This window comes from Channa argus, chromosome 16, assembly GCF_033026475.1.
Source record: "Channa argus isolate prfri chromosome 16, Channa argus male v1.0, whole genome shotgun sequence".
NCBI lineage: Eukaryota > Metazoa > Chordata > Actinopteri > Anabantiformes > Channidae > Channa > Channa argus.
In genome coordinates, this window is record NC_090212.1 from 17882038 (window position 1) to 17901983 (window position 19946).

At 39.6% G+C, this 19946-nt stretch overlaps 3 protein-coding genes across 10 annotated transcripts; 1 reads left to right on the forward strand and 2 right to left on the reverse strand.

The window, feature by feature from the left end:
- Window positions 1-312: 312 nt before the first annotated feature.
- On the reverse strand, window positions 313-7128 carry si:ch211-67f24.7 (rho guanine nucleotide exchange factor 33). Of its 5 annotated transcripts, none has more exons than XM_067479241.1 (15): window positions 6920-7128; window positions 6458-6572; window positions 5941-5985; window positions 5591-5755; window positions 5348-5448; window positions 4824-4957; window positions 4360-4480; window positions 3924-4062; window positions 3718-3831; window positions 3552-3641; window positions 3219-3364; window positions 2991-3098; window positions 2038-2716; window positions 1050-1153; window positions 313-921 (listed from the first exon to the last, which is right to left on the reverse strand). In XM_067479241.1, the coding sequence occupies exons 3-15, from the start codon at window positions 5980-5982 to the stop codon at window positions 819-821; spliced, it is 2046 nt and encodes a 681-aa protein (XP_067335342.1). In that variant the 5' UTR covers window positions 5983-5985; window positions 6458-6572; window positions 6920-7128; the 3' UTR covers window positions 313-818. The 5 variants fall into 5 exon arrangements, with proteins under 5 accessions (XP_067335342.1, XP_067335339.1, XP_067335340.1 ...); XM_067479238.1 differs by having other exon boundaries at window positions 2991-3101; XM_067479239.1 differs by lacking the exon at window positions 6458-6572 and having other exon boundaries at window positions 2991-3101.
- On the forward strand, window positions 5635-14160 carry cdkn3 (cyclin dependent kinase inhibitor 3). 3 transcript variants are annotated; one of them, XM_067479258.1, is made up of 8 exons: window positions 5635-5770; window positions 9014-9111; window positions 9247-9302; window positions 9401-9445; window positions 9839-10061; window positions 11244-11275; window positions 11397-11500; window positions 12414-14160. In XM_067479258.1, the coding sequence occupies exons 2-8, from the start codon at window positions 9032-9034 to the stop codon at window positions 12501-12503; spliced, it is 630 nt and encodes a 209-aa protein (XP_067335359.1). In that variant the 5' UTR covers window positions 5635-5770; window positions 9014-9031; the 3' UTR covers window positions 12504-14160. The 3 variants fall into 3 exon arrangements, with proteins under 3 accessions (XP_067335359.1, XP_067335358.1, XP_067335360.1); XM_067479257.1 differs by lacking the exon at window positions 5635-5770 and adding an exon at window positions 7689-7773; XM_067479259.1 differs by lacking the exon at window positions 5635-5770 and adding an exon at window positions 7708-7760.
- Window positions 13252-19902, reverse strand: cnih1 (cornichon family member 1). Of its 2 annotated transcripts, XM_067479263.1 has the most exons (6): window positions 19723-19902; window positions 18465-18533; window positions 18153-18200; window positions 15811-15923; window positions 15451-15594; window positions 13252-14522 (listed from the first exon to the last, which is right to left on the reverse strand). In XM_067479263.1, exons 1-6 carry the CDS (start codon window positions 19801-19803, stop codon window positions 14495-14497), a joined length of 483 nt encoding a protein of 160 aa, XP_067335364.1. In that variant the 5' UTR covers window positions 19804-19902; the 3' UTR covers window positions 13252-14494. The 2 variants fall into 2 exon arrangements, with proteins under 2 accessions (XP_067335364.1, XP_067335365.1); XM_067479264.1 differs by lacking the exon at window positions 18153-18200 and having other exon boundaries at window positions 19723-19899.
- Between the last annotated feature and the right edge of the window lie 44 nt (window positions 19903-19946).

Sequence of the window (19946 nt, forward strand, 5' to 3'; positions counted from 1 at the left end):
GACTTTTTTTTTTTTTTTAACCAGTTTACCCAAGTTATGACTTTTTCAGCGAGTCACCCTCTTTTATATGATTCCAGGATCAGAATTTCAACTTGTAAACTTCTTAAAATTCATTTTTAGTTTCAGTGATTGAATATTTCACCATACATATGGTTAGAGTCTTTGTGGGATATATAGATCCCTTTCAAAACCACTGTAAATCATTTTTAGTTTTGTATACATGATTAATTAGTTGGTAGAAGCAATGTTTAATCCTCTGATCCAAATGTATCAATACATATTTTAGCTTCCTATTTACCATAAAAACACAAGTCCCAACTATCTTTTTATTTGTTTTACAATCCAGTGGTTATGCCTACATAAGTTAAATATATCACCATTATATCATCTCCAGTAAAACAAATATTAATATTAATTTTTCAAACTGAAAGCTGATAGGATATACTTCTGTTACCAACCTAATCTGTACTTGGCGCATGTGAGATTTAGTTTGTGGTGTTTTTTTTTTTGTTTTTTAAGCACAGCTCTCCCAACAAATTGATTTTACTCTGTATATCAAAGTGTTTTCTGGAAGAAAAAAAACTTGGATATTTGCAGGGTCCACACAAGTTTTGGATTTAACAGAAGATCCAAGAAAAATCTCTGTTTCAGGTGTTTTGTTGCACCAAATTGTTTTTCATGCACTTATATTTCCATCTTGGCTTTTCCAAAAAAAAAAAAGGTGACAATTTCGGCTCAGGTTCGGTTCATACGCCAAAGCTTTTTGTGTAACAGTTTTCAGTGAAAGAGTCCCCAAGTGTCTGAGGAGGGGGCTGGGGTCAAACAGTACTGCAGGGTCCTTCACTGTCCTCACTATCGTCCCACAGTCCTCCGCTGCTCATGGCGGCTGCAGGGTTCCCTCGTGGTTGAGACAGGGCTGGTCTGAAAAGTTTAAGAGAGATGAAAAACCTCAAACAGTTTTCAGACGTAAATACTGTAAACACCTCATTCATTTGAGGGAAGTTTAAGCAGCACCACTGTCTTATTTCAACCTGCTAAATCTCTTTTACCTCAGATTTTCTCTGCTCAAGTTGAAATTCTGAAAGCTCGGCCTCGCTGGAGCTTGAATCGGTACGAAGCCTTGTCTGTGGTCTTTCTCTGGAGCGGAATCAGCCTGGTCCATGAAGCAGGTTCCAGTGTTAATAGAAGGAAAACGGCAAGATTGCAGAGAGTTGTCTTCAAAGAGGTTGTGACAGCTTTAAAAATCGTTTTCTTCTGAATCCCACAACATTATGGAAGTGTGGTAGTGCTGCTTTAATATGTTACAGAGCCATATGCTGTGGTACACTATTCACAATTACCTCCTGTCCTGCATCTTTTCGATTCTCTCAAATGTATTGTGACAGATGTCAGTTGAATTTGGTGAAAAGATACATCAGGAAATGAAATGAAATACTTTTTGGTGCAGATCCACATGGGTCCAGATTATTTAATATTGAGACATAAGGCACAAGTCTTCTCAAGAACTATAAAAACCTAATGCATTTTTTCCCCATGCCTGACCATAGATGTATGGTTTTTAATAATCTTTTTTTTTAAGCCACACTATGCAGATTTTTTTCTTTGTGACTCTATCTCTTCATTATAGCTTCATTTTGCTGTCCAGTGAGACAATCCCAGCGATGCGTTGCTGCAACAGTCCATCACTGTGGGGTCCCATAAATATTACAATAAATTACAAAGAATTGCAACATTTAAAATGGGACAATACCAAAGCAAAATGTTTCACACAATTTGTTTCCCACGGTGGCTTTAAAATAACAACATGTGAGATTTTTGCAGCTCAAGCTGTTTAATTTTTCGTTTTACTCATTTTTGTGCAGTTACCTCAGACTGTAAACCCGCCACAAAACCAACGTATTATTTAGTTTGGACTGTTTGACAAAAAGGGCCACAACCCAAACTTTATTTAATAGACGTTCTGTGGAACACGTTTTTGTCGATCTTAATCTAATGTTACAATTCCAGAAATGATTTTTCGATTTAATGCTTGTGTACCTGTTTGGACGGGTCGTCCCAGATGGGCCTGAAGGCACTTTTTGGATGAAGAGGAGGGGACCCTTTCCTGACGCTGACCAGCCTCTTCCCGTAGGAGCTGATGAGACACGGCTTTGGCTCGTTCACGCACAGCCCTGCAGTGTTTCTGACAGGAGGATTAGGGGTTAGTCTGGGAATCTGCCACCTCAGACACACGGTTCTCTCTCTGGGTGCCTCTCTGGACTGCTGCTGCTGGCTGTACGAAGGCTTTAACAGCACGGGCACCTGACTGTCCTCCTCTTCATCCTCCCCACTATTGCTATCTGTCACCTCCCTGCGCAGGGTCCCGTCAGGGCTGCAGGAGGTGACGGAGGAGTAGTCGAAGGCCGATGTGTCGTCAGGGTCTGTTTCGCAGTCCTCAAGCTTGTGGTTCTCATGAGGTCCGTCCATGTCAGTGGCACCTTTCACCGTGGGCTGGCTGAAGGTGCCCTGACCTGAATCGCTGTTCTCTCCCCATCCTGCAGCGTCTGGGGTGAGGAGGGAGCAGCAGGCGTGTCCACAGTCACGGGCTGGCTGGTTCAGGAAGGTCCGGTCTCCTCCACAACCCTTCCTCCGCACTGGGCTGCAGGACCAGCACTCCAGACGCATCGAGTGGTGGCCGTCCAGCCCATTTGAGAAGGTAGCAGGCTGCTGGTCATCTCTGAGCAAAAGAGAGCGGAAGGTAGAGGACGTACAAGAAGACGACAACTAAAGAATGAACAAAAAATGACCAATAACAGTCACACAATATAAACTAAGATATACACTAGTGTAAAATTAGCACTAAGAGTGTGTGTGTCTCCCCTTTAAAATAAGAAAATCCCATTTTTGCATGTAAATATCACTTGGCTGAGCTTGACATGCACTTTCATTTATTCCTGCAGGTGCTTTTCTGTTTGCTGTTTCTCGTGAGGCCAGCAGAAGGCGACACTCACCTCTGAGCTGCAGAGTTACAGTCCTCCCCGCAGGACTGAGACTCTTCAGTCTGTTGGCTCCTTGTGCAGCAGTTCACAGAGGATCCGCGGGGCCCAGCACGGGAGCAGCTGCTGGTCATGCAACAGATGTACGTAAATTAGTCTCTAGTATCTCGTAACATTTCCATTTCATGAGTATACTGCACAGTACTTCTGAGGAGGACTGGGTCTTCCTCACGATGCTCTCACCTTTGCCCAGCTCCTTCTCCTTCCTCCCATCGGACGTCCTCCTCTAGAATCACGTGACAGCGGGACAAAATGCTCCTCAGTGCTCGCTCTGTGCCCAAAAGCAGGCTGCTGTCAGGATGCTCTTTACCAGTCCACTGCAACAGGTTCTAGGAAGCATGTGGGAAAAACAAGGAGATGGTCCTCATGAGTTAATGAAATAAAATATTGTGTTTTTTCAGATGCTGAACGTCCCAAACCTTAGCTCACTAAGCTCAGATTTAGTTTTGACCCCCAGTGTCCCGTGTCTTGTGGCTGCAGCTCTGCAAACTGGACTCGCTGTGGCTGTTGACTCACCTTAATGTGACTCAGGTAGCTGTGCATACGAGAGACAGGAGCCAACAGCAGGGTGAGCAGTTTCATTTCCTCCCTCTCCATCTGGCCACTCTGTGAAACCAGAGAAAAGTACTCATCAGCATCTCTGCTCTGTCGAGTCCATTATGACTGGATAATGCTAACGCACCTGAAATAGCTGCACTTTGTGGCTTTTCTCAGGGTGATTTAGTCTGTTGAACTCCAGTGAGAGGAAGGACGCCAGCGTAGTCGTGTATCCGACGTACGTGTCTGAAAATGCTGTCTAATCAACCCGAATGAGAGTAAACGCACAAGTTCCCCTGGGGTTCGGTTTTATAGACTGAAATAACAACAAGTACAAGAGCTTAAACTTACATCATTCTGACCAATCAGCTGCACCAGGATGTCTCCAACCAGAGATTTCCAGTGTTCGGCAGATAACCGCTCCTGTAGCGTGTTTCTGAAGAGCAGGTGCCGCTGTAACAGCTGCTCCACCAACTTCACGTATGTCTGACTGAACACAGGGTAAAATAACACCGCGTTATTTTACCAGTGGGTTGAAATCATTATTAGCTTACGACTACCATCAACTTTTGGGTTTTAACTGTAACGTCAGCACAAAATGTGACACTGAGGGAAACATTGGTGTCTGGCTGAGTTTTGCAGAATTCATGCACCAAACATTTATTCCTCTGTGCAGCTGGAAGGTGCTGCCTCAACTGTTTGCAAATCTGGTCACTATTCAGAAAAAAATAAATCATGTTTTCTAGTTACGGTCTAGTCACAGGAAGCATCATAGTTTAGCACTTACTACGGCTCCAAGTCCATCAAGTGAGCTGGTGGTGTCTTGTATTTGTCATACAGCTGATTTAAGGTTGAGACATACTCCCACTCTGAATGCAGAAGCTGCATCGCCACCTGATGTCGCGCATCTGCACACAGAGAACAGCACTTGTGCCTTTAACCTGTAACGTGGTTATCTTAACAAATTATACGCCAGTTTGTAAGTGGTTCAATGCTGAGCTTTGGTTTCAGTCTGATGGAGAGCAAACGTCTGCTGCCAGCGGGTTTATAGCCACACAGTCTGTTACAATGGAAACTTGTGACGGCACTTCTTAGTTGTTCGATACAGTCTGAAACCAAACGTTAAATGTGGAAAACATGGGAGGAGTTGGAAACAGAAGCCAACATGAAATGAAGGTGTTTGATCGCGGATCTGACAGATGTTGATGATCCCCCCCACAGTGTAAACGCTGACATGCAGCGTGAGCTCACCCGTTCCCTCGCTCAGTCCTGCCTTGAGACCCTGCAGGAAACAGTGGAGGAGCAGTTTTCCTCTGGACCGACAGGCCGGTGGAGCAGACGAACAGTCACACTGACTCCCTCCACTGTCCGGTTCTGTTTTATCACTACAGTGGACAGATGGCAACATGTCTGTCTGTCATCATGTTATTTATGGTTATTTTTGTCTCTCTTTTATAGTTTTTTTTTTAAATCTATTGTTGAATGAATCTGTGTTTATTTTTGTCTCTTTTTGGTCATTTTTCATGAATTACATTTTGTGTCAATATTTTGTGTTCGTGAATGTATGTAATTTTTTTTCATCTCTTCTTGGTAATTTTACCAGTGCCAGGTGTTTCAGCAATCCATCCATGCATCTACTCACCACCTCCTCATCAGATATACGCAGGTAACGAGTGGCACAACGGACAGGATTTGTTTTTTATGGGTAATTTCCATCATTTGCACCAGTGATCCTAGTAAACTGGATTTATGCTAAATTGTAGTTTTTGTTTTACCATTCTTTCTGTTTGCATGTGGAACTCTTTCCATCCTGCCGAGGTCTCTGCCTGTTACTGTACAGCTGCAAGATCTGACAGCGCATCACACCGAGTTCTTCCTGTAGGACAACAGAACACTGGCTCTAAATGGAGCTTCATTCTCTCAAACAAAGTGAGCATCATAGTTTTAGACTGAGTAATGTGCTAATATCCATGCAGGTGTTGACTGCAGTCTGATTTGCCTAAAAAAATACTTCTCACCCTCAGGGACTCGACTAGAGTCTCCAGACGAAGAGCTTTTTTCTGGCAGCTCCTCCTGTTCTCCTCCAGCTCCTCCCTCAGGAATGTGTCTCCATGTTGGATCTGACTGAGTTCCAGGAGAGCGCTGGTGAAACCCGTCTTCAGCTCCGAGACCATGCATTGTAACTGGACAGACAGCAGGTTGTAGCACATTAATATGTATGAAGGTTTGTTGACAGGACACGGCCGTAGTTAGGAGCAGCCACTGAATGATGGGATTTCCCATCTACTCATAATTTTGCAAATAATACAAGGCCAGACTTGAGAGTCAACTGCCTCTTTAACAAAACCAGGTTGGGCCATTACAGTACCTTGGAGATTTCAGTGACAAGCTCGGCCTCCTGAGGCTTCATGACCTGTGCAGAGAGACACAAACATGCATGTTTGCAAACAGTGATTTATGGGAAAACGCTCCATCTTAGCAGAGCATTCTAAAATTTTAGCTACTCAAAAGAGAAAAACGGTGTTGACTTGAAGTCGGTTCAAAAAAAGCCTCTTCTCTTCTTACCATATCATCCAAACATAAATCCGAAAGAGTTAAAAATAGACAACAGGAGAGAAGTCAGCGCGTTTTTCTTACACTAATCTGAGTCTTTAACCCTTTTTCTAGCCAAAAGCTCTGAGACGATAAGAAACATGCATTGACTCAAAATCTGCACAAGGTTGGATGTGAGTAGTTACAATTTTATGCACCAAAATGCAAATTCTACCCGCGTCTATTCCTTCTGTCCAGATATTAAAGCTAATAAATGTACATTTAGAGTTTAAACAACCTTTCCAACCCATTTTAATAACTTTCATGCCTATATACTTGTTTGTTTATGGTACCTGCTCAGATGTTGCCCCTGCCAGCAGCCTTTCTGCTAAGGAAGTAGTGAGCCAGCCAAAGAGCTCAGCCCTGCAGGGGAAATGGCTGCAGGAGCCAAGATCCCTCCTTATAAGTCTGATGACAGAAGGACATGCTCAGATCAGCAAAAAAATAAAAAATGCAATATAGAAAAAAAGGGCAAAAATAAAATATGGAAAAGCGTCGTATTTCCAACTACAACCAAACAACGTGAATTCACTCTCATGGATTTGAGTAGTACCTCGAGCTAATTTGTACATGACATTTGGGCAATGAAATATGTTAGAAATCATATTTTAATTGCGGTTTTCACCTACGGTAGGCTACATAATTGCTACTTCAAAAACTGAGGTGGTACTTTCCAACACAGTTATCTCCAAATATCCAAGAAATCGACATTAAATCAAAGTCCGACTGCTGAAGCGAAGCCACAGAGCACTTACCTCAGCTAAAGCTCTTCAACGCAGCTTCTGCACACTTTTAAACGGCGCATCCTTAGATCTTTAAAGGGTCCGGTTGGTTGTTTGCGGAAAAAACGTGGTGCGCGTCATTTTCTGCGCTCAGAGGCGGTTTTCCGCTTTGCGCATCTCTGTGCCGACAGCAGATGTCCTGCATGACCCTGACGGCGCTGCTCTCTGATGTACAAGGGAAGTCAGTGCGTGGACTTTGCGAATGTCCTCCTGGATGTGTCACTTTAAAAAAAGCTATGGTTGTGCGACATTTTATTCGTTTACAACATTTTCACACATATTTTCTGTCATCTGAACACATCAAACGCTAATCATTGTAGAGACAAACTTATTTATATACAATCCAAAGGCAGTTAGAGGGAAATTTAAAAAAAGGGATTTTAACTCTCCTTACTCACTCGATATAAAACTGCTTAACTCATAGTTCTGTGACTAATATATTATTTTAATTTATCAGATATTTTTTACCTTCTATTTGTGAAGGTCCATTCTGCTTCTCAGATGTTCAGTGTATTACATTTATATTTATCGTTTAATTATAATTTCCCCTGTAATAAACCGATTTGTGCAGTGACAGTTGTTCACTGTGTGTTTGTAACGTTGTTCAGTTACTCGTTACATTGAGTACTTTAGTAAACAGAGCATCCACTCCGCCCGTGTGAATCACTTTCTACGAGAAACCGAGCGCACAGCTTCTTACGTTGTGGGCGTGGTGTAGGAGGGGGAAGGGGGGGTGGGGGTCGATAAGCGAATTTGATTGGCTAAGGGGCGCACGGCGTTTTCAAATTGAATCTGTCAAAACAGCCGAAGAAAGGTGAGCGAGACTGGTGAGCAAGAAGTTTATATAAATAAAACAGGATTAAGACGTATTTTGTCTAATATTAATCCACATATATTTATCTTTGTAATGGTAAAAATTTGCCTCCTCTGTTATGATAGCGGTTGGATACCAAAAGCTAACATTCCTCTCTGTTGTCAGCCGCAGAGATGAGCTGGACGGGAAACGTTAAGCTAAGCTAACGTTAGCTAATATAAGCGAAGCATTTGTCTCCGTGCAACATCATCATCCAAATAACATGCAACAGTAATGACTTTCTAAAAATGTTATGTTTTCTTCATTGAACTCGTAATATGTTTAACAAGCGTCGACAGGGCCACACTATAGTACGTTGATGGCACGTTGGTGTGTCGTCTATTTAAAGTTCCACGCGTGTCATGGTCACAGCGTGTTTTGTCCACGTAGTACTTGTGGAAGAAATACTCGTGCTTTACTACATGTGGGCATTTAAAATGACCCTGCTTTGGTTAATAGCGTGGGATGCGGTTATTGCATAATAGAGTTTATTTAAGTCGTTTAAAGCATAAATACTTTTGCTCGTCTAATTTAAAAGAACGCACTGGATCTTTGAATGTGTGAATGTAGTTCATGTTCATAATGTCTCCTTCTTCACCATGACAGCACTTCTCACCGTGCAGCACGTGTTTAAGTGGAAGCTCAGATATTAAATGTAGTGCGGCGAAAAAACTGAGCTTATAACATTTAGAAATAAGGTAGAGCAGAAGATTGGATACTTATATGGAAATACCAAAATATGAGAATTTATGACAGTGCTTGAGTTGATGTATTCAATAATATATTATATACAGGTTATCAGAACTACTGGCCAGGGAAAACACACACCCTCTAATATAAAGTCTAATTGAGTCAGAAACCATAGCTCCGACACAATATTGTACATTGTTCATAATGTAACCATTTTTCTGATCAGCTTGTGCCTTCAGCTGTTTTTCAACACAAAGATTCAAGAGTCAAACAACTTTATTGATCCCATAGGGAAAATGTGTTGCCTTTTTACAGCTGCTTTCTGCATGAAAAGTAAGGAAAATAACTTCCACCAAACCACGACAATAAACAAATACAAACTATTGATCGATAAATACGAAAAAACTGAAAATAACAATTTGTTGCGATTCTAAAATGTACAGGTTTGTGGTAAATAGGCTACATTTTCAGTTATCAGTATGACCGTAAGCACTGAATCTTGTATTTCTGCTATTGTCTCTGAGGTGTTGGGGGCTGAAGCCATGAGGACGAGTGAGTTTGACTTCTCATCTGAAGACGAAGAGGTCGGTGAGGAGCAGCTGACTCCCTTCCACATCTCCTGGTGAGTTTCAGTAGCTCTGCTTTTATATGTGGGGATTAAAAGCTGTGTAGAACTAATAAAGAATCCGTTTTTATATCCGGAAATTTAAAACATATATCACTGGTAATAGTTTCATTTATTTTGATTGGTTTTAAGGTTACCTCTGTCCATAGCGGGTTGCTCCCAGTTTCTAGGGATATGTGCGCTACCAGGTAAAATTATACTTTATCATTTTGTACCGTGCATGTTGCTCTTTGACATTTATTTGTAGGGTTTTATGTGTGTCAGCATAAAAACAAATATTTTTCAGGTTGCAGATACAAAGACATCCGCAGGAGCCTGCAGAGAGATGTTGGTAAGACCACCTTGATCCTTGCTGATGTTTAAAACAAACTGATCTATATTCAAGTTTTAATTCAAATTAGCAGGAAGATTTTAGTTGTTTTGTTTTTATTTACACTGGTAGATTTCAGAAATAGAGTTTATGAAAGTGAGTTTAGAGAATTACAGGCTCTAAAGTTACTTTACTACCTTTCTTAAAATAGTTGAAATGCAAGATGCTCAACTGACTACTTTTGGCCATGAATCTAAACTTTGGCCATGAATCTAAACTTTTTTTCTTCTTTATCTTAATTTTGAAAATGTATTTAGTATTTAGCACCTTTTATGTAGCGATCCACATTGTGGTCATCTGCATCTGAATCAAATTTTGCTGTCTCATTTCTTGCCTGTTTCGTCTAATGAACAGAAGAGCTGCAGAGCCAAGGGGTGCAAGATGTGTTTGTTTTCTGCACCAGAGGGGAACTTAACAAATACAGGGTCCCCTCCCTGCTGGAGGTCTACCAGCAACAAGGCTTCACCGTCCACCACATGCCATTCCCAGATGGAGACGCTCCTGAGCTGGAGCAGTGCTGCCAGATCCTCGAGGATCTGCAGGTCAGCCTCGAGAACAACAAGAGGACCGTGATCCAGTGAGTGAAATCATCAACCAAACTGGGACTCAGAGTTTAGGAAAATGGCTATAAAATAATTGTTATCGTTAAAACATACACACAAAGAGAACCAGACAGTCCCAAACTGGTGTCACAAGAGGATTTGTCATGCTGAGGCAGTAGCTGAATAAAGTCAACTGGCAAGGTGTTCTCCCAAATCTCTAAACATTTATCCCTGCATTACATAGATCACATGCTTCTTGCTCAAAAGACAGTTTTTCTTGGAAAGATGCAAAACCAGTTGTGAGAGAGTTAAAGTTAACTCAAGCATGTGTGCATGAACAAAAAAGGCACAATCAAATATCTGTGTGTTTACATAACAAATTATCATGGATTTAATATGATTCTACTGTAGCGAGTTACTGCCACCGTTGTAACATTTAAAAAAAAAAAAAAAAAAACGATAAAAAATCGTGTGTAACAACAAAGATGATGTGCACTATTGTAGGGCTGCAGAGGATTTTGAATGCAGATTAATCTCAATCAATCCATTTTTTAGTGTCTATAGATTTTAAAGTAAACAATTTGTTTAATATGTGATTGTTTCATTTGACTAATAGTCAAAAAACTCAAAATATTCAATAATAACAAACAGGAAATCTTTATATTTGAGACACTGAAAACCACCTTTTTGGCAAATGTGCCTGAAAAAATGACTTAAACAAAGACTTCTTTGACTCATTGTTTCAGCTTGTTATAACAAGACCAATCAAAATTAAATTTAAAGTTCTGTTTCCCCGAGAAATGGACCAAATTGTCTAACTAAAATTAAGAAGACTAATAGTAGCCTCAACAGTCCCGAGTGTGGGAAGAAAGATTTTATCTTCCTTTTGTATTGTAAATCGAGGAAATTAAAGTTTGCAAATCAGTTGCTGCTGAAAGGCCCCAGAGAGAATTCAATTTAAAATAGAATTTCATCTGATGTATGAGTGAGTTCAGAGGTTTAAAATTTTAAACCCGTTTTGCTGCCAGAATGTGCACACTTAAGAAAACTCTTCTCTGGTGCAGTAAAAATACAATATAGTCATTAATGCTGCAATGTAACCATGACTTTGTGTTTTGAAATATTTCGTTTTTCATCTGTTAGCTGTGCATTTGATGGGATTTTGTGCTTTTTATTTTTTTTATTTCTCTTCTTCTTCTTCCTCTTTTCCCCTAAAGCTGTTACGGAGGCCTGGGACGCTCTGCATTAAGTAAGAATATTCTTATTCTACTTTAAGAGTTTTTAAAACCACTCTCTGGAAATCCAGTGCACTACTAATTGAATGTTTCTCCTCCGATCACTTGACCATCCCCATGGTTTGTGCTGTTTAGTTGCTGCTTGTCTGCTACTTCACTTCTCTTTAACAATGACGGCAAACAAAGCCATCGAAATCCTGAGGGAGCACAGAGGAGGAGGAGCGATACAAACAGTGAAGGTTAGAGGCTACTCTTCCTCCTCTAAATACCTCATTAACTTAATATTGCACGTATTTAATAGTTGGGAGTCAATGGTCAATTACAAGGGATTCTTCAAAATTATTGAATGAACTGTTGAGGAATAGCAAGAGCTTCTGGCATAAGATCAAGGTGCAGGAATCAGGAGAAGCAAATTGAATACGCTCTATTGGAGCCTGTATTGTAGGTCTTACAAAAACGTTGACACTTGTTGGCAGTTGGATCTTTTCAATGTGGTTAACAAAAGTAACAATTAAATTCTAAAGCTTTTAAGGATGTATTATCTGCTCAGATTCAGCAAAATGCAGTAACTTAATACTGAATAATTAAGAGTATTTTTAACTTCTGACCAAGTTTGTCCAAATATTTCTGAGTGCTTAAAATTGGGGGTCTATGAGTACAAATGGCCAGAATTCCCACGGTTCATACAACATTTTTGACAAAACCCTGGGAGCTGACAGTCTATATTTACTGTAAGCACATGTTTAATGTTTACTTTAAATATAATGCTGAGGCATTTAGAGCCATTGTACAATGGGTTTATACATTGATCTGTCTTAGCAGCACATTCATTTATTTCAGTCATCTAATCTAAATGACAACTCATGTACCAAGATTGGATAAATGATCAAAACATAGTAAGAAAGTCCTTTACAGTAACATTTAGTTGCCTAGTTAGTCATAACCAAATATAGAGTATATTTTAAAAAAAAGGTTTATATGAAATGACCTTTGCCATTACAATAATAGATTTTTAATTATGCCTCGGTGATGATCATACGGCCAGTGTGCTGAATTACAGGTTAAACAGTTCCAGCCTTCGTGACTTCTTGATTTGTGCATCAGCAGTTTTCAAACATTTTAAACTAATGGCTGAATTTTACTTTTCCAAAGCAATACAACTTCCTCCACGAGTTTCGAGAACGGTACAAAGCGTACCAAGAGAGCAGAGGTGCTTCTACAGAGCGGTCTGTCTCTCGCTGATTACTGCTCCACTCCTCCACATGTGACAGCTCACTAAATTCTATTCAAACTTGTCAATGATTGCTTTGCCTTTGTGTGATATACAGTAATTGTATTTTCGAATGATTGCACTTTAAAATAATAATATATTGCTATTTGACTACATTAGAACCGAATAAATGACTTGACGAGGAGATCTTGTCCCTTATGGTTTTTAAAAGTTACAGGACATTTAACTTGTGTATTCCACACTAATGACTCGGGTTAGTGGAGTGTAATTGAATCTGCAATCAGTAACAGTTTAGCCTTAGTTGACCAGGAATCCTGTTGGTCTAGAAAGTACTTGTGGGGTGTGGGACTGAAAAACAAGGCTTTACCTGTTCTCTTTTTTATAGCACTCGTCCCAGTCTCTCTGGGACATCTCACTCACTCTACTTATGTAAGTAACCTACTAAAGATGAACTGGATCCTTTTAGTTATTGCAAAGAGGTTTTAGGTTTTTGTGTTAGGTAGCTAATCAGGATTTCTTAGTTTAGATAAAGTTAAATGTCACTTACTGTAACATGAATGAATTCCACCAAATTAGTTGTAATTAATGTTGAATTGATTTTAAAATCCTAAAAGAAAAAAATTATGCATTTTAATCTTTCCAAGAGTCTATGTAGCTGTTCTTTGATTGTGAACAATCTCTTTAGTTTGGCTTTTGTAAACTAAAAATATTTCAAAAGACATCACTGAAAACTGCAGAGTTAAAACAGCACTCAGTCCATTTTACCAGAGTGGGATAGTTTTATTTCGACTCAAATAAATCTGTCATGTTGTGACATAATGGGATTTAATACATAAAAACGTAATTTCATGTGACAAAAGCTCAGTCCTTTTCTCTGATCAATTGAACCATTTGAGAACTGGAATAAATACTCGTGCTTCTGAAAACAAAACTTTATCTGATTTCCAGATTTTGATTCTGGAAATGACTGACTGTGATTAGGAGTGTTTGATAATCTGGAGACATAAAAGGTAAAATAAAACATTGAATAAATTAACACTGGAGTTCTCATATGGAATAATTGGTTGAAATGAATAAAATGGACAATAACAGAACTAGGTTTAAAAAGGTACATTCAACAGTATGGCACACTGGCAGTTTTCTACCAAAGCTGAAATGCAGAAAGCACGAGAAATTTGTTTTGCTTCCGAATTCTGAAAATATTCTTGTACTGTTGAGTCTACCTTTTAATGTTTCAACAGCTGTGAGGGTCCACAGAAAACAGGTCACATACATGTTGCTTTCTACTCTGGATTCACACTTAAAATAAAAAATAAAATAGAAAATTGCCAATTTCAACAAGAATCACATCAGAAATGTAACGATAAACTGGTTTGAAATATGGGGAAAATGCATCAGAAAGCTTTGACAATCAGATGGATTGTCTGTATGCAACACAACTGACTAAATGATAAACCCATGCACTTCTGTCCTCACTGTTCATTCTGTGGTCTCTATGCACTTTGCTATTGTTTTAGTAACGGTAATTAATCATATGGCAGGTACAAATTAGCTGTTAAAACCCAGACTAAATTCACAGTAAAAGCCTATGCAGTTCGGCACACAGCTTAGAGAAACGCACCTGAAAATTTCTACCGCATTTGTAAACAAAAGTTGGGAATCAAGATGGGGAAAGAAAAAAAACTTTATTAAACCCAAGCATTAAAAAAAATAAAAATAAAACTTGTGTCCATTCAGGTTTGTCCTTGTTTTCCATTAAATTTATAGTATATAAGAGGAACACTGCAACCAAGATATTCTCTTAAAACTGGCTAAATGTTTCCAGAATGACACTGTGCTGTGTGTGTGTGTGTGTGTGTGTGTATATAGGGTTTAGAGTTTGTCTGCTTGAAATGGCATCTTGTTTTGCTGAACGGTGATCTCCAGCAGGTCCTGTGTTCAGCACTATGATCATAGTGTCTGGTCATCTACTGTACATGCAGGTCCTTCTTCATTGTCCGGTTTAAGAGCTCACAAGAACATAGATCATTCTGTTAAGAAATAGATGACAAATGATTAAATTCTTCTATAGCCATGAGACAGTTTAGCATTAAACTGGAAACAGCTAAACAGTCCAAAAGTACAAAATTCACTAACCAACCCCATTAAAGCTCAGTAGTTACCTTACTATTCTTAGTTCAATAACCAAAGTGTAAAAATGACCGTTTCTCAGGAGCTTTTGTCTGCGACCAGGAGAGACTCTGTATGTAAAACCACAACTTGGGGTCGATTGTGGATTGAACAAACATGTTTCTTGTGCTAAGAACCAGCTGCTGACAGACTTCATGTAAACAAGTAAATGTTGCATTTATTTTGTCGCCTAACTCTGGGCAAAAAAGAGTCTTGTCCAACTTCCCAAAATATTAACATTACTTTAAATCAATTTATGACAATTATAGTCACGTTGTTGTCAAAAAATAATTAAAAACCATCAGCCAGGCCAATCACTCTACTGGCTAAGATGTTTCTTTGGTCCAATTTTTTTAAAAGATTGTCAGAATTGCTATAATTCCAGAGATCTTGTGCATGCAGAGTTGCCTCCGGCTTACTTCAGTCTGCTGTAAAGTAATTATGACTCTGAGCACTTGAGACAGCATGTTAGAAATTTCCTCAACCAAGCATTTTAAAATGTAGATATGTGTCTACCAGTGGAGCAGCGTGTTTATATTATAATATTTGATGGCTGACGTCTACGGCAGAGACAAATTAGGTTTTTCAGGTTGTAGATTTGAAGATGTGGTGCGAGTAGCTGCAGTTCATTGTTTTTAGTGTCTGTACAGTTGTTTAGAAAATTATTGAAGTTATCGAAAGATTTCCATCCTTAAAAGTATTATTTTCAGCTTTCAGTATACTAAAACTAGTAATTAAAACAAAATGGGGAATGTTTTGTGCAGAATAAAAGATTTTTTTTTGAATTACCCATAGAGATAGTAGAAGAATGACAGGAGGTAGAAAGCCAGTTTGCACCAGCCTTCTTTTTGACAGTAAGCCAGGATGTCAGCATTCATGATGGTCGTTGGGTCATAGAGCCCTGGGCAGCTCATCACAGGTCTGCTCATATACCTACATCATATAGCAGAAATTGTAGTTTTAAGTCATATTATCCTGTGTTTTATCCAAACGTGTGGTGAAGAGGATGAATTGGGGGTTCCATGCAATACAGATGTGACTGGTTTTAATGACGACTTAAGCAGTTTAATATTTTGGTATTAACAGATGTTTGCTATAGCAGAATTGTATTCCAAATAAAAGACAGCAATTACTTTATCTGATACCCACCTCCAGACATGATAAGCCAGCAGTGGCAAATTGAGACAGAGGGTAAGCCACTCGGCTGCACAGAAGAACATCACACAGAAGAAGAAATGGATGAGATACTCTGGGAGCACCAGCTGAAAGAGCAAAGTTGAAGAAAGTGTCAGAATCCACATACATTTCACAGTACACGTGCACAAAAACTATTTCCAATGTGTCGTCACATGGAATAAATTTAAACTTTATGAAGTCAAAGCACACTGGTCGGAGAACAATACAGTATGAAGTTTCACTGCCACAAAGGCAATGAGGCCATTCTACAAAGAGAAGGATGAGCTATTTAAAGACCTGCACTAAAAACTGTCGTTAGCTCCACAGAGAGCAGAGGACAGGAATGGAATACAAATCAACTCTAATGAGATGCTTAATTTAACTATATAATTTATTTAAATTTATTGTCTTGAATTTGCAGTGTGCAGGAAAGACTCTAGCATCACTCTATCAGGCAGAAATGTCAAAACAAGCTATTGTACTGGAGGTAAAATGCTAGAACTGTTATCACACAGATCTGACACAATGTGGGAGAAAAACAGGGTGAAAAATTAAGACCTGCCACCTGCAATTTAAAGTGATTTGAAAAGTAAAATTTTAGTCCAAGTAGAAAAGACAGGTTTGATCTTAACAGAGCTAACACAGGGAGCTTGTGCACTACCCTCAGATTCCCTCTGAGTTGTGTGGAAAGAACCAGCCACACACAGTTTATGTAGGTTTAAGTAATGCAGCCAAATCATGTAATCATTTAGCCTTCACCACTGACTGGAGGTGAATTGTGAGTTGCTGGTACAATTAGGTCAATTCAGAACTGTACTAGATACTGCTGCATGTGAGAGAGGAGGTTAATTTCCCACCCTGGTCATATGCCATGCATCCTCAAGTTTGACAACAAGTAAACCATCCATCAACAACTTGCCTTGGAGCAACAATATCTTAAGGAAAACCTACAAATCATCCAACTTCCTGATAAACAGACTGGGCGATACACACTGGAGAAGGACCATGCTCTGAGCACTAGCAGTGTTGATGCAACAGCCTGCCTTAGGTTGACAGCTCAAACTGGAGCGGGGTTTAGGGGGGCAGATGGAGGCACCACATGGAAGCCATGCATTCAAAAAGAGCAGAGGGTGGAGTGGTGGGGGCAACCAACAGCCCACAGATGGGAAGGTGAGGGGCATGTAGGAAGAAGGTGCTGGAGGCCTATGATTTGTGAAAATCCTGCACTGTGCTGCCAAATACAAAACATCATCACAGCACAAAAAAGTGCCAACTGCGCTGAGTGTTCCACACGCAAAAAGACGAGGATGGTCAAAACTGCAGATTGGACTGTGGTGTGAATAAAAGATTGGAGATTAAGGAATCTACTTTGAACTAAAATAACTCCTAACCAATCATTGGTTCACAATATTGCTGAGCTGAAGAGGATTCTGCAGCCATCTGTTCTGAACCACAGGTGATCTAGATTTCTGCCAGCATTGAGCTTATATATACAGAAGCTTAACTCTGCTAATTGCCGGCTCAAACTGCAGCCTCCTGCTCACTGATTATGTGATGATAGTTTCATATAAAGCTGGAAAAGAAAATCAATTTCCTCCAACACCATGTACACAGCTCAAATTATCCATTGTGAAAAAAAGCTTTATTACAAAACCTAATTATCTGACTTCTCTTTACCTGATTTTTATGTATGCTATTATGTAAAAGTGCTGTCAGGACGATGTATAGGCTTGGTGCCATGTTACTGTTTTGAACTGAAGACATGTTACTTTTGTAACAGGAATTTACTATATCAGTAATTAACACTATATGCAAACAAAGGGTAGGTTGTAATAAAGTTCATGCATGTTTTGAGCATTTGCAAATCTTTTCAGTTAACAGTTACCATTTATCAACAATAACCTTGGATGAAACACCCAAGAGAAAACTGTTTTCACACTACTGTACATGCTTATGTCTCTCTGATAAACACCATAGCTACTATGGATAAAAAATGTTCATCAAAAAGTAAAAAAAAAAAAAAAAAGTTTTAGTATCCAGTGTCTTATTAAATGCTAACACCTTAAAAGCTAGGACGTAACTAATTTTGTTAACTCCACGAGTCCAAAATGCACCTTAAAAATTAAGATAAAAAAGGAGAAATTAAAAAAACTTCAAAAGCTTTGGGAAACGTGGTACAGTGTCATCTCAAGCTGAACTCTGCCTTTAACTCACGTTAGTTAACTGAAAAGATGTTTGCAAACACTTTTCCGTGCAAAATGACAAGATTGCAGACTGAGTTGAACTGATCGGACATTTTAAAGATTGGTACAAACCTTTAAAGCAATTTTGACTCTTTTAATCTTTTTGACCTTTTCAACTGTCTTTTTGCCAGTAACAAAGTGTAAAAAAAAGCAGATTAGGAAAAACAAAACAAAAAGCATTAGAGTTTGACAGCTGACAAGATCAATGAATTCATAACACGCAGGTTATTTAGCATAACAGTGCAGAAAATGATTGAAAAAAAAAAAAAAAAAAGACAGCTAGGCGGATAAAACTATCCTAAAGTAAAGATCTTCTGTAAACAGAGCACATCTGCATGCAGTCAAAGAAGCGAGAAAGGGATCAGCCAATGTGATGTTACTTACCGGATTTAAAGTATTACACTGATCTATAGGATTCTTGTAGTCAGTCTTCAGTTCATCAAATGCTATAATCTGGAGGAACAAGATGATCACAATGCAACAATGAACAGAGAGCAGTTAAGGTATATTTGATGAGCATGTAGATGTTTGGTAGCTTTAAATTGAGGGAAAATTTTACTATGCGCATTCGTTTTCATCTCATGAGTACTAACTTTTTAAACACAGCATTCTTAAATTGCACAGGTCCGCATTAAGGCACAACAAGTGTAGCCTTTGTTACGCAAAACTGTTTGTTTTAGATGCGTCCCCCTTATTTTACACAGGCACCTACTTCTTAGCATTTGTGGTTCTGTTTTGACCATGAGAAAATCTGAAAAACGCCTGGAATAATGCAGTTATTTTGAACCTGCCTTTGTTTGAAAACAACTGCAACAATTAACTGATTATCAAAATAGCTTCCTTTAAGATTGCTGTTGGGTCTTTTTTTGACTCGATTAGTGATTAAACTGATAATTGTTTTAGAATATCTTTCTGGACGAGCAATCGATTAAGCATTAGTTGTATCCGCTATTGAGTCTTTCACTCTACAGTAGAAATTCTTTGAGTTGCGCTTGATCTACTTCTTACTGTTGCACCTGAATCATGGACACTTTACCAACACGTTGACAATCTGCACTGCCAATGTTGACATATTTTACAGCAAACCTCACGCAACCTGCGGAGCACAGGCACGTGACGTGCCAGGAAACTGGTAACGTTAGACACATTGACACTGATGACAACAGGATAGCGGCACTTTGTTGCTAGCTCAACCTGCTAACTAGCGAGCTAGCGATTAGCTAAACACAAATTTGACAAGATTGTATAATTACCACACATTAACTGTAAATTGACAATTGTTTGCAATAGAAGAGCAATGGAAACAGTTTAGGGTAATAAGACGCGTACATAAGCTAGTTTTTAAAAGTTTAAACTACTAGCTCGAGGACTTAGCCAAGGGCAGGGTGTGTTCCATTCATTCTGGAAAGGGGGTTCATCAGGTCTCCTGACCTGAGCGCGCGGCGGTTTCTATGGAGTTCCCCTGGATACGCTCTATTCCGGCACTGCCAGAATCTGCGGGGAACGACGTAAAACACGGAACGCGGGTCCGTGTGGCTAAAACAGTGGCCTAGTGTTAGCTCGCTCTTTCACCTAGTTGTACCAGCGCCGTCGGACTGGCAGGCCACCAGTTTCACCTGAAGTTGTTCGAACGTGTACTCACATGCCAAATGGCGAAGAAGATAAGCGCCGCCGTGAGCAGCAACGCAAGCATATAACAAAAGGCCGCGAATGTGAACGCCATCTTTATTCACTGGTTCTGCTAGTCGGTTCCTGGCTCGTTCGGCTGATGATGCAGGCAGCTTCTTCGCCGATTACAGATTTGGTAACGAGTTGTCGTCGTCTTCTTCTTCTTCAGTGACCGTTTCCTCACTGCGGCATTACTGC

Bases quoted from the DNA above. Each gene is read 5' to 3' on its own strand.
- si:ch211-67f24.7 (XM_067479239.1), bottom strand. From the start codon at position 5,982: ATGAAGCCTCAGGAGGCCGAGCTTGTCACTGAAATCTCCAAG. The intron at 4,063-4,359 runs GTAAGTGCTAAA...CCCTGTGTTCAG, and splicing joins TTGATGGACTTGGAGCCGTA to TCAGACATACGTGAAGTTGG. The intron at 3,642-3,717 runs GTGCGTTAGCAT...CTGGTTTCACAG, and splicing joins ACAAAGTGCAGCTATTTCAG to AGTGGCCAGATGGAGAGGGA.
- cdkn3 (XM_067479258.1), top strand. From the start codon at position 9,032: ATGAGGACGAGTGAGTTTGACTTCTCATCTGAAGACGAAGAGGTCGGT. The intron at 9,446-9,838 runs GTAAGACCACCT...TCTAATGAACAG, and splicing joins GAGCCTGCAGAGAGATGTTG to AAGAGCTGCAGAGCCAAGGG. The intron at 11,276-11,396 runs GTAAGAATATTC...TGTGCTGTTTAG, and splicing joins CCTGGGACGCTCTGCATTAA to TTGCTGCTTGTCTGCTACTT.
- cnih1 (XM_067479263.1), bottom strand. From the start codon at position 19,803: ATGGCGTTCACATTCGCGGCCTTTTGTTATATGCTTGCGTTGCTGCTC. The intron at 18,534-19,722 runs GTGAGTACACGT...TTGTTCCTCCAG, and splicing joins TCTTCTTCGCCATTTGGCAT to ATTATAGCATTTGATGAACT. The intron at 15,924-18,152 runs GTTTGTACCAAT...TTGCTCTTTCAG, and splicing joins GAGTCAAAATTGCTTTAAAG to CTGGTGCTCCCAGAGTATCT.